Below are 15,953 nucleotides of genomic sequence, written 5' to 3' on the forward strand. Positions count from 1 at the left end.
CAAAAGGTATTTTCCTGACACAGACTTGCCTTTATTTAGAAGAATCTGATGTTAGCTCTTAAGGCTATGCATTTTTCCTACTTTCTGTGGACTGTGAGAAAGAAGGGCTCCTGATCGCTGACTGGGCTCAAATTTAAAACAAACAAACAGCCTAACGGCCATTTCTAAACTGAGGCCTCTCATGAAAACTGCACTTCAGTGAGCAGCCTGCACTCAACTACCTGCATTTGCACTGCCTGAGCTGCCTGCCTGCACCATGCCTGCCATCTGAGCCAGCCCTTGGAATCCTATTTCGACCAACAGGACTGAGGCTTTCCCAATCCAATCAGAACTGCACAGCAATATCCCATCAGCTTCTTTATTGACCAATCAGAGCAGCTCCATTTTGATCAATCGTAATAGTGCCTTTGGGCCAATTGAATCACAAAAATTTGGAGTCCTCATTTGCATGAGGATGGAACACTCAGGGACCTGTGTTGGTATAAGCTAGCTCTCCTATGGCTCAGAGAGGGCACTTTAAAAATATATATATTTTATTGATTTTTTTACAGAGGAGAAGGTAAAGGGATAGAGAGTTAGAAGCATGGATGAGAGAGAAGCATTGATAGGCTGCCTTCTGCACACCTCCTACTGGGGATGTGCCCGCAACATGCCCTTGACCGGAATCGAACCTGGGACCCTTCAGTCTGCAGGCTGACGCTCTATCCACTGAGCCAACCGGTCAGGACCCCGGGCCGTCCTATTCCCACGAGCCCAGCGCGCAGCAACACCTGCAGACCAGTGCGACCCCTCACTACTCGCCCGCCCAAGCGCGTCTTCCATTGGCTCCGCCCACAAAGGCGGGCCCGCCTCCGAACGCCGGAAGGAGGCGCGTTCTGGGAGGCAGCGCTGCATGCTGGGATCGGTGGTCCATGGCGCGACCTCGGCCGAGGCGACTTCCTCGCTCCCTTCAGCCCTCATAACCCGCGAGTCCAAGCGGTTCCGACGCCCTGGCCCGACCCGCACAGGCCCAAGGACAAGACGCCCGCCAGCCTCGCCGGGGGTGAACCTCGGCAGGAACAGTTCCGGGCACCTTCGGCCCGGAAGGAGAAATGCCTCCGGGGCGACGGCGCGCGTCGCGAGAGGCGAACTCGGAAGCCACGCCCTCGGGAGCTCGGCCCACCGAGCGGCGGCGCTCGGCGGCGTCCGCGCAGCGGCTCTGACACGGTGGAGAGCCTGGCGGAGCATTGGAGCGGCGGCCAGCCCGGGGACCGGCAGCCGACTCGGCCCCTCGCGGGGCTGCGCTCCCCCTGGGCCCCGCTCGGCGCTGGGGCGCGGGCTGCATATGGGAGCCCGGGGCGCCCAAGATGCGCGCGCCGGCCAGGGAGCTCTTCCGGGACCCCGCCTTCCCTGCCTCGGACTCCTCGCTCTTCTCCAGCTTCTCCACGCCGCTGGCCCAGTTCCGGGAGGACATCACGTGGAGGCGGCCCCAGGTGAGCGGCTGGCGGGGTCTCGGTTCAGGTCTCTGCCCCGTGTTTCCTGCCGGGGTGCGAGCGCGGAGGCCGGCGGAGCGGCCGGCTCGGGGGCCGGGGTCAGCCCGGTCTGGGCGCAGGGTCTGCCTGCTGCCCTCGGATCGGGTTCCCAGGCTCCCTACTCCACTTGGTGCTCCCTCGAAGCTTATTCAGGATGCGCTAAATCCCGAGCTCGGGGTCCCCACCTGTGAGCGCAGTTCCGAAGGGGACTGAGGCACAGCGGGAGGGGCGTGTCAACGGACACAAACCCAGCCCCACCTCCTGGCTTCCGCTCTGAAGGGCGTCTCACCAGCCTTCGCTTCTAGTTTGCTTGGCTCTTCTGTTTCTTGTGTCTGCTGACCTCATGCTCTCATGGAAGGGCCGGGATGAGCCTCTGGAGCAAAGCCACTCTGCTCTGCAGATTTCTCTTTTGGACTTAGTGCACCTGCATTTCCCGATGTAAACATTGTAAGGTGGTCACTTAAAGGGATGCTCTGGCCTAGGGTTATGTTGACATCTTTAGAAATTGTTTGTCTGCCGAGAAGACTGCCCTGGCAACAAGCCTGTCTCCCCAGGGTGTAGGTGGCTGCCAGAACTTCTGGGCTCTGGTGATCCAGGTGCCTTTCTGGGGCAGCACCGCGAGGGCCTGTTTGGCCTGGGAGGAGCCAAGGCATGAAGAGCTTTATAGGCCACACGAGTGGAATTGGGGTAAAAATGGACGTTAGTTGCAATGGAAGGCCAGTAGAGGGTTTTTTAGGGGAGTGATTTAGCTGGGCGTGTGTTTGAAGAAGCTCACTCTTACTGCCTGTGGGCAAGAGTGCCATTGCAGTGGTCCTGAGAAGGACGAAGGGGCTTAGATTAGTGTGACAGCCGTTAGCACTTTGATGGGTCTTAGTGACCGATTAGAAGTAGAGGGTGAAGATAATGACTTCTGGGTTTCCAGCCTGAGCACCTGGGTGGGTGGTGGTCCCATTTGATGTAAGGGAAGTGGGGGGAGGTGGAAATCTAGGGTTGGTTTTGCTCTCACGTGTGAATTGCTGCTGTCAGTGGGCAGGTGGATGTGAGAGTTGGGAGTTCAGGACTATCTGGGTAGAGGCTCGATCTGGGAGTTGGGACTGTGACTGGTGGCTTACGGGCCAGGGCCTGGAAGACAGTGTCAGGTAGGGGAGGAGGAGGACTCGGAACTGAGCCTGGAGGGGCTCTAACATTTCCCAGTGGGATCAGCAAGTGCTGGGACAGGTGTACTTGAGAAGCAGCAGGCAGTGAGGTGAAAGGACACCCAGGAGTACATGGAGTCACGAAAACCACCAGAGGACTGCTGGGGTTAAGGGACAGCACCCCACCATCCCCTCCCTTCTCTCACACACACGCTGTTCTGATGCTGTGGAATCCAACAGGACATTGATGCCTGTTGCGTTTGACAACACAGAGGTGACACTGGTAAAGAAGGCTTGGGGGTATGAAGCTGCAGGGGCAGGGGAGGGGGGGAAGTAGTGACGGCAGCTCTTTCCAGAAGTTTGTCAGTGAAGGGAAACCTAGAAGGGAAGTAGTGCTGAGGGGCAATGTGGTAGAGAAGACGGAGATTCTGCTGTGCCTTATGCTGGAGGGATTCTGCCCGAGTAGGTGGCAGAGGGAAGGGGTCTCAGGAGGAATGCAGGCCTGAGGCAGGAGAGAGGGCGGGTCAGGTGGCTTCTAATGAAGCACGAGGCGAGGACATTTTGAGAAGAGGGAGAAGAGGAGGCATAAGCTCACCCAGGCTGTGGGAAAGTGAGCCTTTTAGAGAAACAGTAGGATTTCCAGCAGTATGGAGGACCCACTCAAGATTCACCATTATGAATTTAAAGTGAAACCATTTGCTCAGGTAGCTCCGCTGGTTAGAGCATTGTCCCAAAACACCCAGGGTGGGGGTTCGATTCCCAGTCAGGGCACGTATAAGAATCAACCAATGAATACATAAATACGTGGAATAACAAATCAATGTCTCTCTCTCCCCTTTCCCCCTTCCTCTTTCTCTAAAAATCAATAAGTAAAATTAAAAAATAATAAAGTGAAGCCAGTTTCTAGATGAACATTTAGCTGTTTCAAGAAGGGAGGTGGTAGCATTTATTCAGAGTTGGGTGTTTTGTCAATTAAGGAATGTGGACAGTCAGGGACCCCATAATCTAAGCTAGACAGAGTGACCTGAAACCAGGAGGGGCTGACAGATAATGTCTGCAGAAAGCCAGCTGCTTCCCTTCTCCTGTTAGGCAACATGGATAAGCAGAAAAGCTCCTCCCAGCCCGTCACCTAGATCCTGTGTTCTCTATTTTAAAGACTAGCATGAGACGTGATGTAACTGTGGACAACGTTCTTTCTTTTTAGGAAATTTGTGCTACGCCCCGGCTGTTTCCAGATAACCCACAGGAAGGGCAGGTGAAGCAAGGGCTTCTGGGGGACTGCTGGTTCCTGTGTGCCTGCGCCGCCCTGCAGAAGAGCCGGCACCTCCTGGACCAGGTGTCTGTGATAATGCAGCTTTCTCTTCTGCTCTGTCTTCCTGTCTGCTGTGCCCAGGAAGGAAGGAAGAGGCCAGGCAGCTGAACCCCGTGTTCTGTGGGGCTCTGCTGCAGCTGCTCAGCATGGGCAGTGGGGAGCTCAGCTGTCAGGCCACAGGGGCTCCCAGGCACAGACGCAGTGTCCCCTCTCCCACAGCAGTACTTTCTGCCCCGCTCTGTCAAACCCCAAGCCCACTTCTTACGGACTCAGAGCCATGCATCTGAACTAAAAAGTCAAACGTGCCAGCCTAGACAGGAAAGGGTTGGCTGAGGGACCTGTGACCTGGTTTGGAATTAGTGTCCTTAGCTAGTTAACTTTTTAAATAGGTTTTAAATATAAATTGGCAAAAGATGTTTGAAACTCTTTCTGACAGACACCACAGGTAAATAAGGCCTGCTCAGACTCCCTCCCTGGACTGTTGATGGCCTCTGTTTGGCTTCTTGCTAAGTATCACCAATGAATGCAGCAATGTTCATTGACAGTGGTGACCCCATTCAGAGCGCCTCCGGGGTCCCAGGCCCCATGCTAAGTAAGCACAGCACATCGCTGGCTTTCACTCTCACAGGCCTCACCCGCTGTGACCCATTTTCACCAATGAGGGCACTAGAACCATTGTCACTGTTTTCCGGCTAGTGAGTGGCAGAGCCAGGACCAAACATGTTGTCTAGATGCACAGCCCACACTGCCTCTCGGGTCAAAACAAGCCTGGCAGTGAACATGGATCCAGGTGCTGGCAGAGGTCCTGGGCTTCAGGCGTCTGCAGAGGGTTGCTGTGCCCATGGCAACCTGCCATCTGCAGCCAGCTTTGCTGAGAATTGGGTCTCAAGCTTCTAAAAGTCACATTTGTTTTGGATTCAGGTCAAGGGCTTATTTGGGACATTAGGGCATAATGGTTGACTTTAAGCTTTGGGAGACACTGGCTCCCTCATTATGGTCTTAGAATATTTTATTGAGAAGTCTGGGTTTTCAGTCTAATGGTTGGTTTTCCAAGGCATGGAATGAGGGCAGATCCTTTGCAGACCGCAGGGTACTGTGGGACGATGCAGTGTGGTCACACTGGTTAGCACGCTGGGTGGGCACTGCGAGATGTTTGTCTCATGGTCTCCTTTTGCCTTTCCCTGTGCACGGTAGGTCTTTCTTCCGGGACAGCCGACCTGGCTCGACCAGACATACCGTGGCTCCTTCACCTGTCGAGTTTGGCAGTTTGGACGCTGGGTGGAGGTGACCATAGATGACCGTCTGCCTTGTCTTGCAGGGAGACTCTGCTTCTCCCGGTGCCAGAGAGAGGATGTGTTCTGGCTTCCATTACTGGAGAAGGTCTATGCCAAGTACGTGTGCTGGAGGCTGGCGGGCTGGGCCATGCCACCTTAGACTGCCCCCGGGAGCATGTTTCCGCTCTCCCTCGCTGCAGAATCCTGTCGTTTCCAGGCGCTTGGCTGCAGGTCCTGGGGTGGGGCTGACTGGTCTGGAGACGGGAACTCTTGAGGCTTGGCCTGTGGTTTGCCTCCCTTTCCCTGCCCTTATTTCACAGCTGGGCATGAGGGAGGGTATGTGTTTTCTTCCTTTCTCTTTCCTCAAACCCCAGCAAGAAAGATGTTTCCATCTATTTGTTTTTCACCCCTGGGGACAGGCTGCCTCTCTGCAGGTTGTTGGGGAAGAAAGAGGCCAGCTAGGTATCAGCCTTTTTATCTGGTCCTGACTGAGCCCAAAACGCTCATGCAGAGTGAATCGAGGCCCTTCCCTCCTAGAATGCATTTACCATCTTGCTGACAGTGAACTGATAGGCAGGCCTTTGCACCGAGGACAGGAGGGAGGCCTGCTGCTGACATGGGTTGGATCCCATTAGATGGAGTGGATGTCACAGCCTCTGCCCACGTGCCTCACGTTTGTGCCCACACTGGCAATAGAAGAGGTTTTGCACGTAGGCAGCGGCGGCTGGGCTTTGCTGGGACACTGAATGTCAGCCGTGAAAGCGTGATTGCTTCTGGCTGTGGTGAGGGCGAGGCAGCAGGAAAGAAAAGCTATTGAAGCCGGGTGGATGGGATCACAGGATGATTTGAGGTGTCATAGACCAAGGGGATAGAAGAGAGGCAGGGTGCTGCTCCCCTTGCCTGAGGCTCATTCCTGTGTCTTGCAGGGTCCATGGGTCCTACGAGCACCTATGGGCAGGGCAGGTGGCAGATGCCCTGGTGGACCTAACCGGTGGCCTGGCAGAAAGGTGGAACCTGAAGAACTTGGCAAGCAGCAGAAGCCAACAGGATGGGTCTGGTGGCTCAGAACCCAAGACTTGTTGGCAGCTGCTCAGCCTCAAGGAACGGTGTCTGATCAGCTGCTCAGTGTTCAGCCCCAAGGCAGGTGAGGCGGTGGTCACCCAAAGGGCCTACACACATGCACCCTCAGATCCTGTAGGCAGTCCCTGAGGCCCTGTCTGCACTGAGTAGAAAGAGGGGACATTTTTCTTCCCAAGCTGGTGTCTGGCGTGTGAACTTGTTCTGCTGTCTGCCCCTCTCCAGAGGGAGGGGTCCCTTTTCCCTTGACCAGGACTTACCTCCAGGGCAGGCAGGTGCCTGTAGGTCACCGCTATGCAGAGATGGCCTAGGAAGCATGTGGTGGCACCATCTCTGGCTCAGCTGGCAACCTGTGAAATCAGCACTCAGGTTTCCACTGTTGTGATATCTATGTTCATTGAAGAAGGGTTGTTGAAAGGAAAAACTCCCTCAAACGTAGCTACCTTTGACTTTTTGGTATGCTTTCTCTGTTTTTCATAAACGTACCTTTTGCATTCTGCATCCTAGATAATTTTCGATGTTACATAAACTTTGTCAACTTATTGCATTAGTGGATCTGCTGTAGCTTCTTTCATCTTTCCCTTCATGTTGGAAGTTTAAGGTCTTTCTGATCTTATGCTGTTATAAATAACAGCATCTTTATGCATACAAGTATCCTATTTAGTATTATTTCCACAGTGGAATTTTATATATATATATATATTTTTTAATTGATTTCAGAGAGGAAGGAGGAGAGAGAGAGAGATGACAGAGAATCATTGATCAGCTGCCTCCCGCACACACCCTATTGGGGATCGAGCCTGAAACCTGGGCATGTGCCCTGACGGGATCAAACTGTGACCTCCTGGTTCATAGCTCAACACTCAACCATTAACCCACACTGGCCAGGCTACAATGAATATTTTGTCAAAGACTATGAACGTTGAAATAAATTTGCTCTTGTTGACAATTATGCTACCCTGGTGTGTGTGTAAGGGTTGGCACAGGCCTGGGACAGGCTCCTCCCCTGAGGGTGGGCTAGACATGGGCTGCTGGAGGTCACCTGGACCCCACTGAAGTGGCAAGGGGCTGGGGACGTGGGTGGCAGCTACAATGCCATTCTGAATAAATCATTTAGAGACAGTCCAGGAGTTTCTTCTCTTTGCGTTGGACCACCACCCCTCCTCTCCAGGTAGGTGTCATCCTGTTTGGCTCCTTCTATGTCTTCTGTCTTTGGTCTCAGGACAGGTGGAGTCATTTCTCCTCGGACCTCCAGTCCTCCCACTGCCCATCCATCCCCTGCCTCCCCAGTTGGCATTGCCAAGTGATCTCCCTTTTCTCTTGGTGGTCACAGACTGTTGATGACAGTGCTAACAGTAGCACTTTTGAGACCTGGCCCTGCACCAGGCATCCTGCATGGCCATGTGGCCAGCTAGTGAGGCCCAGATAAGGGAATGAGCTGCCAGGCCTGGTCCAGTTCCCTCGTGGGGGCTCTGTGCTGGCTAAGGCCACTGCTGAGCTAATTGTCCACAGTGGTTAGGAAAGGAGCCCCCGGTGATCTGTGGGATCTGGGTGCCTGTGGGGCCACAGCTGGGGGCGCTGGACCAGTCCCCACAGAAGGAGACAAGACCTGTGCATCTGCTGGGTTTGGGAATTCCTGCCCTTGACTGAGCTGCTCCTCGCCTAGGTGCCAGGGAGCTGGGGGAGTTTCACGCCTTCATCATCTCGGACCTGCATGAGCTCCGGGGTCAGGCTGGTCAGAGTATCTTGCTGCTTCGCATTCAGAACCCCTGGGGCCGGCGTTGCTGGCAGGGGCCCTGGAGAGAGGGGTGAGTGCAGTTGGGGGCCATCAAGCGGGGGGTGGTGTGCAGGCTCAGAGGGGCATCCTGGGCCCCCATGCCGTCGTTGGTGCCATGGTAGCTCTGTGGTCAGGATAGCGCTCAGTTGGCTCCCAGCAAGGCCCCCATAACCCCAAGGCCACATGGTCTGTACTTGGCCTCAGGTGGTCTAGGAGGCTGGCTTAGTGCTTGGTGCTGAGGGTGCCCATAGAACAGTAGACGTCCAGTCAGGCTAAGGGACAGGGACCTATGAGATGCCTACGCTATGTCCTCAGCTTGGCTTTAAGACCCATAACTGATGGACGAGGGCGCTGCGACAGTCCCCTTAGGTGGCCGGGGTGGTGAGCAGATGTCACACTTGGTCTGAGCAACCACACCTGAAGCGATGGGCAGATGTCCTGTCACTGCTCACTGACCCATTCGCTCAGCCAGGTCATGTGGTAGGAGCAGAGGTGATGGTCCTGAGGAAGGTTCAGCCCAGGGCAAATGGAAGCGTGGGAAGGGGGCCATGGAGTTTGGCCCCAAGGTGCTGGCAGGGACAGGGCTTTCAGGATACCCTCTGTCCCCTCTGGCTCCTCTTGCCCCACTGCACGGTCAGTGCTGTCACTCTCAGATGAGAGATCTCTGATGACTTGAGTTTCCTGCCAGGGGTGAAGGGTGGACCCAGGTGGACCCAGTGGACTCGGCGGAGCTGCTGTCCCAGCTCCAGGAAGGGGAGTTCTGGGTGGATGAGGAGGAGTTTCTCCGTGAATTTGACGAGGTCACCATTGGCTACCCGGTCACGGAGGCTGGCCACCTGCAGAGCCTCTACTCAGGTAACCAGTGCCATTCCTGGGGCAGCCTTTAGGGGTGCAATGCGGCCACCCAAATGGACTCTACCTTCAGAAGTCAAACCTGAGCAGGCGCCTGCGCCCCCCTGCGGTGGCTCCCGGTGGGGGAGGCAGGTGTCCGTGAGGGTGGGGAGCCTAACCTGTGGTGTGCTCTTGCCCTAGAGAAGGTGCTCAGCCACACTCAGGAGCTGCCGGGGGCCTGGGTCCTGGGGCAGTCCGCAGGAGGCTGCCGGAACAACAGCGGCTTTCCCAGCAACCCCAAGTTCTGGCTGCGGGTCTCAGAACCGAGCGAGGTGTACATTGCTGTCCTGCAGAGGCCCAGGATGCGCATGGTGGACTGGGCTGGCCGGGCCCAGGCACCAGTGGGGAACAGCCGCGTGGTGTGGAGCCCGGCGAGCATCCTGGGCAAGGACTACCCTGCCGTGGGTCTGCATCTCTGGAAGGTACCTCCGCTGGGCCAGCTTCCCACTCACTGCAGTACAGGGTCCAGGATGGGAGGCACGTGGATGTCTGACTCCTAGGAGCTGCCGTGCTGGGATACACGTGACTGACAAGAGCCCCACAGGCCTCCCCCCTGCCCTGGCTGTCCTGGGGATCATGTGCCTGTGGGGGCTCCCACAGACCCGGCACTGGGAGGACTGGGTGTGTCTGTGGGCCAAAGGAAACCAGAACCAAAGCCCCGAGTCGGTGGGGCTCTGGGGGCTGGTGTTTGTGGAGGTCTGAGCCCGGCTTGGCCACTTCTTGTGAGACCTGGAGAGGTCACTCCACCCTCCCTGCGCCCTCAGTCTCCTCCCTATCAGGTGGGGATGGTGACGGCTGATCCTGTGGGATTGTGCAAGGAGCCCTCTGGACCCCAATGGAGATGCCTGTCCTGGGGACAGGAGCATGGCTGGTGCAGGAACTTGCCTGTTTGCTGCCAGGGCCTAGTTTTTAGTCTGTATGTCCTGCCAAGGTCTCATAGCACAAGGCACAGTGTTCCCTGTCCCTCTGTGGGTGTGGCTTACATTGTGTTCCTTTCCTCCTGCTGAGTTGCTGGAAAGCCTTTTATCCAGCAGCCCCAGGTTGCAGTAGCTGTGGGCACAGCCCTTTTGCATCTGTGTGTCCTGGAGCAGGAGGTCCTGCAGGCTCTCATGGGGACAGGCTGAGTGGAAGCCCAGGGTCATGGGCATTTTCAGCCGGCCCCTGGGAGGTGGGGTGCTTTCATGTGTTAACTCTTTGGGGAGAGGCCCTGATGCCAGGAGTGGGTGGGGCGGGTCTCTGTGAGTTCCCACACAGGCCTCCTCTCCACAGGTGGAGAAGCGGCGGGTCAGCCTGCCCAGGATCCTGTCCACACCCCCTGTGGCTGGCACTGTGTGCCATGCTTATGACCGTGAGGTCCATCTCCGCTGTGAGCTCACCTCCGGCTACTACCTGGCAGTCCCCAGCACCTTCTTAAAGAACGTGCCAGGACAGTTTTTGCTCCGGGTCTTCTCCAGCGGGAGAGTCTCCCTCAGGTGAGGGGCCTGGCCATTTCTTTGGGGGCCTGTGTGCTCCTGCCTTGATAAAGGCAGGCCAGACAGTGCCTTTAGCCCCCGTCCTGTGCTTGTCTTTCCCGGGCAGTGCCATCAAGACAGTGGTCCAGAGCCCTGGCCCTGGGGAGACCCTGTTGGCGGGGGAGTGGGAGACTGTGCAGCTACAGGGCTCCTGGAAGATCGGCCAGACGGCCGGGGGCAGCCGGAACTTTGCCTCCTACTCCAGCAACCCCTGCTTCCCTCTCACGATCCCTGAGGGTGCAGGCCCCCGCTGCGTCCGGATCACTCTGCACCAGCACTGCCTAGACAGCGACTGCCACCCCATCGGCTTCCATGTTTTCCAGGCAAGCCCTGCGAGCTTTTGGGAGTTGGGGGGAACTGTGAGCCAGGATGGGGTGGGGCATGATGTGGAGTCTTGGACTTGGTCATTTGGGCATGTTGCCCAGGCTGGCCGGTCATGTGCATGACTCATTTCTAGGTTTCATAAAGTTTGTAATTCACTGGGGGTCACAGGTAGCTCAGGCATCCCCTTGTCCCTTTGCTCTGGCTCAGAACAACTGTGTCATGGGGTCAGTTCTCCCCAGGACGGTGCCTCCCACTCAGGAGGCCCAATGGCATCACTTGAGAGTGATCAGTCAAACACCAGCAGCACCCCAGAGCTGTGTAACCCTGCCCTCTGCCCATGGCCCGCAGCACAAGGCTTTTCCTAGGTGCGTGTGTGCCCCTGAGAGCCAGGGAGAAGCGGGTGATGGCAAAAGTTTGTGGGGAAGCGCAGTAAAAGGGGTATGGGGAAGGCCACACTGGCTGAGACCATTGGGGAACTGACAGCCACTCTGCTGCCCAAATGGCACTGCCAGGAGTTTCAGATCAGAAAGAAAACACAAAGCCAGGTGGTGGTGAGGAGCTCGCAAGGTCCCCGAGGTTCTCGGGGCCAGGCAGCTCAATTAGGGCTACAGTGGGCTCAGCTATGTGAGGTAGCTCCTGAATCCCAGACAGATCCACGGAAAGAGGGGGCTCCCAGGGACTCAGGCTGAAAGTATGTTGTCCCCACTTTCTACCTAGACTGGCTGTGAGCCCAGAGGAGTCCAGAAGGGGGTGCTGCCAGTGAGTCATAGCCACCCAGAGTGCCTTCCTTGGTTGTCGGCTCTCTCTCCCACCATGTAGGCAAAATGCTTAGCAGACCTGTAGTTAGAGGAAGGGGAGAAGTCAGAGGTTGCAGGCCCAGACCGCATGGCCAATGAGGCTCCCCATCCCACACACTGTTGTGCTCCCGGGGGCCCAATTCTAGATGGGCAGGGTGAAGTGGCCGGTGTTCCAGGATCTGAGGGGGGAAGGGACACACGAAGCCTGGAGCACAGGTGATCTGGGAGGAGGGTAGGAATTTCTGGTTGAGAAGGTTCTGTACCCTAGAGAATGGGCAGAGCTGCTGAGAAACGCCCACTCCCAGGAGCTTGGGAAAAAGTGCCAGTGGCCAGTAGGTGCCTCTGGGCCTAAGCAGGGGCAATTTGGGTGGTTCCCAGGCATGGGCACCTGACACCTGATGGGGTTTCCTGGCAAGGGTGGCAGGGCCTCAGTGAGCAGTAAGCCCAGCTTTGGGGAGCTGTTGCACTCCTCCTTGGAAGGGGGCACATGTATGGTGGGGGACCAGGCATGAAGCCCCAGGAGGTCCAAGCAGACTGCAGCCGGGGCTGCTCCAGCCCAGCACACCCTCAGCATGTCCCCAGACGGGGCTGCTTTGGGTCTGGGAAAGAGCAGCCCAACTGAGACTGAGGACAGTGGACCTCTCCACCTGCCCCGTGGACAGGCTTCCTAGTCAGTCTGTGCCTCCCCAGGTTCCAGCGGACAATGGGGGCCAGGGCACGCCCTCCCTGCTGCTCCAGAAGCCTCTGCTGAGCTGTGTGCCACATTGCTACACCCAGGAAGTGAGCCGCGTCTGCCACCTGTCTGCAGGAACCTACAGGATTGTGCCCTCCACCTACCTGCCAGACACAGAGGGGGCCTTCACAGTGACCATCGCAACCAGAATAGACAGGTGGGGCTGTGGGGGGCTGTCGTCCTGAGGACCTCAGTGCCCACCTTCACCGTGTTCTCCCGCCTGCCTCACAGTACCTGGGGACTCCTTGCCTGTCAGCCTATGGGTGTGTAGATGGGCCTGAGTGCTGGGGCGGGGCCCTGGGCTGACCCAGGTGTTCTTTCCCACAGGCGCTCCATTCACAGCCAGGAAATGCTGGGGCAGCTCCTCCAAGAGGTACATGGGGCCTGGGAGGGGCTGCCTGGTGCCCTGGGGCCTTCATTCCCCAGCCTCTCCCAGTGGGCCACACTGCGGACTGGGCTGTGTCCTGAGGCATGAGGTCCACTGTGTCTTCCCCGCTGTCCAGGGAAGCCACTGCCCACACCTCACCATCTCTCCTTTCACAGGCCTCCTTCATGGCAGTGATGAAGACCTAACTGGATAACCACACTGGAGTCCTCAGAGGCCTCCCTTGGCCCACGATGTCCTCACACAGCATCCTTGCACGGTGCCACCAGCCTCAGTGCTGTAGCTGCCAGTCCTGCACTGAGCAGCTGCATGTGCCTGTGGCACTAGGTGAAGGTTCCTCATCCTGGAGAGAGGCAGCCCCAGGGTCAGGCAGGTGCTGCAGGGAGAGCAAGAAAGGCCCAACTCGAGTGTCCTGGCCCCCAAGCCATGACAACAGCTCCGTGGAGTCCCTCCGGGCTCCAGAGAGGCCTCAGCTGACAAACGAGTGTGTCAGCACACAGCTGTTTGCAGCACTTCTGGATGTAACTTTATAAATAAACAGGAATACTGAGCAGTTCACAGATGTCTTATTTCAGGCAGGGAGACACTGGGAGGATCACAGCCTCCAAGGTGGGGAGGTTCAGGGAGGAGGAGGGTGGTGAGGAGACAAGGTTGGGAGGGTCGAGGAGGATCTGGTGCACAGGGCAGGTGCAGGAAGGATGCTTCCTGCCATCTCCCCATCTGGCAGCCTTGCCATCACCAACCAAATGGTATTCCCAGGTTTGGAAAGGCAGGCACCGGAGAACTCGAGGCCTGGTGTTCCGCTGTGCAGCATTGCCTCATGTGGTCAGTGCTGACACTTGGGAGGGGATGTGCCTGGGACCCCTCCCCATATCCGACACAGGAAACCCCATCTTGCGCCTCCGATTCAGTCCACATCATGTCAGCATCAGCCAGGGCATCCAGCCAGCTGAGTGTCTGTCCTGGGAAAAACTGGCACTGCCTATTGTCCTGTCTGCACAAGTGACCTGCTTCTGAGCTTTCCCATCTGCCCTTCATGGCCGCACCCTGTACCTGAGGCCTAGTGATCTGGACTGGGGCTGCCCTGCGGTGGAACCTCCAGTCCATAGGGGCCACACGAACTCTAATGGAGGCACAATGGAGCCACCACTCCCACATCTTCAGGGAGGTCCTCGTGTTCAACCCCTGTGGTGCCAGTGTTACCATTGTAATTAGTTATTAGTATTAATAAGAAAGGAGCAAAGGGGAGGTCAGACATTATAAGCATAGCATCTGGGCAGCTTCCCCAGGGACCTGCAATTTCATACCACCAGGAAACCACCAGTCCAGTCCCTGCACGTCACTGGCAGAAAGGACTGGACAAAGAAAGATGGGGGTATGGGCAGTGAAGTGGGTGATGTAGGGAAAATACTTGCCTGTCAGTCTAACCTTAGAACAAAGATAATTGGCCAAAGGGGTGGAGCCACAGCAAGCCTGAGTAAATTTGGGAATATATAATCCTGAGACAAAGGAATTCACTCTTGTTCCTCTGGCTTCCTTTGCTCCTGTGTCCTGCTTCCTTTGCTCCTGTGTTCTCTCCATAGCCGTGTGGCCCTAGAAACTACAAGGCCCATGGCCATGTGGACCCTGCACACAATGGGCTGCAGCTGGAACACAGGCTACGCTAGCCAGATGCTGCCCTGGACTGTGCACATATGGAGTGGAAACGACACTGGCTTTAATCCCAGCTTTGCTGACGACAAAATAGGACTTTTTCCTTGGTGGGACAGAGGAAAAGGGGAACTTGGAAACTCAGGGGTTTAATTCCACACAAATAAACACCACTTATTCTCTCATGTGAATCTCAGAAAAGTCCTTTTCTTGTGACATCACAAGAAACCTACTTCCACAGGCGATAAGTCGGGACACAGAGAGCACTCCACCGATAACACCGGCTTTGATTGGTGTCTGTAGGGTGGAAAGGTTTCCGTGTCCCCTTGGCCTTCCTGACTGACATGTCTGACCCACCAAGGGTGCTGGTCATATGCCATGTGTCAGCCCCAATTATGTGCTTAGAGACTAGGAAGTGACCCCAAGAGCCCACTGTCACCACTGATTCGTCAAGCCAGCTGTGCACCTCTGCTCCAGGCAGATCGCTGGCCCTGGGGGCTGCTCCAGCTGAGGAGCCTGCAACCTCTGGGCTTTGTCATCCATCCATCTTCTGTTTTCCACTTATTTTGCTGGAAGCAGTTTGATTACATGAAAAGTGAGAAAGCCAAGCATTATGTCACCCATTAAGACTCCCCGCAGGGTGGCCCTATGTATGTGTGTGTGTGTGGGGGGGGGGGGGGGGGGCGGCGTACCACCCTTCCAAAGGAGGAGGCTATGGTAGACAATGTGAGATGCAGTTAACTGCCCCCATCACATCCGGGCAAGGGGCCCAGAACTCTCAAAGGCAGGGGCTAGCCTTTCCGGGGCGGAGGGGTGAGAGTGGCAGTTGGAGTTGGCTCCTCCCCCAAACCCTTGGGTGACTCACCCTTTCCCCTCCGAGGCACCCTGGCTGTGGCGGGATCTGGGGACAAGCCTTGGTTTCTCGTTGGGTGGTGGGGAAGGACTTTTTTGGCAGAAGGCCCAGTTGGGGCCCCACTGCAGGCTGGTGAGGCAGTGGCCCTCCGGGCTTCCATGACCTGTGTGGTTGGGGCAGTCGGGCATGGTCTCCAAGCCCCTCCCAGCCAGCCCCTCCTGCCTGGGCCTGAGCTGGCCTTACATGGACCTTACAGACACAGGCAGAGCTTAAGGAGACCTTCCCTGGGCAGCCTCTGCAGCCACAGGGCCTGGGTCCACTCAGTGCAGCCAGTCTCTGGTCTTCAGTCTCTGGACTCTATCTAATGTCCTTATTGAAAACCTGTCTGGGCTCTGTCCCCATTCACAGTGTGCCCCCCACACCCCCATCCCGGCTCTGGCCCTCTGGTTTGCCCTGGAGTCCTTGGTAGCCTGGTAGGGGGTGTGGGCCAGCCTGTCCAGAGGAGTGGAGGAACATGCGCTGTTCCCCATTCTTCCAGGGTCTGAGCAGGTCCCCCTCCTGCCCCATGGCCTATCTCCTATGCCTGAGACACCTGGGCCTCAGTCTTTGTATTCTCACGTCTGTGACTGGTCCAGAGCCCAGTGCAGGGCAGCCTGGGCTGAGCTGGGGCTCCATGGAACCCAGAGAAGCCTGCCCAGCCAAGCGGAGTGCCAGCGCTGAGC

The 15,953-nt window shown here is 56.7% G+C and overlaps 1 protein-coding gene across 4 annotated transcripts; it reads left to right on the top strand.

Moving 5' to 3' along the window:
- Positions 1-923: 923 nt before the first annotated feature.
- CAPN10 (calpain 10) lies at positions 924-13,281 on the top strand. 4 transcript variants are annotated; one of them, XM_070422548.1, is made up of 12 exons: positions 924-1,472; positions 3,852-3,983; positions 5,154-5,350; positions 6,160-6,373; positions 7,977-8,118; positions 8,776-8,942; positions 9,122-9,400; positions 10,248-10,450; positions 10,557-10,812; positions 12,301-12,500; positions 12,671-12,716; positions 12,887-13,281. In XM_070422548.1, exons 1-12 carry the CDS (start codon positions 1,347-1,349, stop codon positions 12,914-12,916), a joined length of 1,992 nt encoding a protein of 663 aa, XP_070278649.1. In that variant the 5' UTR covers positions 924-1,346; the 3' UTR covers positions 12,917-13,281. The 4 variants fall into 4 exon arrangements, with proteins under 4 accessions (XP_070278649.1, XP_070278650.1, XP_070278651.1 ...); XM_070422549.1 differs by having other exon boundaries at positions 9,125-9,400; XM_070422547.1 differs by having other exon boundaries at positions 926-1,472; positions 6,160-6,377; positions 9,120-9,400.
- The last annotated feature ends 2,672 nt before the right edge of the window (positions 13,282-15,953 follow it).

This window comes from Myotis yumanensis, unplaced genomic scaffold (assembly GCF_028538775.1).
Source record: "Myotis yumanensis isolate MYYU_CA2020_CCGP unplaced genomic scaffold, mMyoYum1.0.hap1 SCAF_8, whole genome shotgun sequence".
Taxonomy (NCBI): domain Eukaryota; kingdom Metazoa; phylum Chordata; class Mammalia; order Chiroptera; family Vespertilionidae; genus Myotis; species Myotis yumanensis.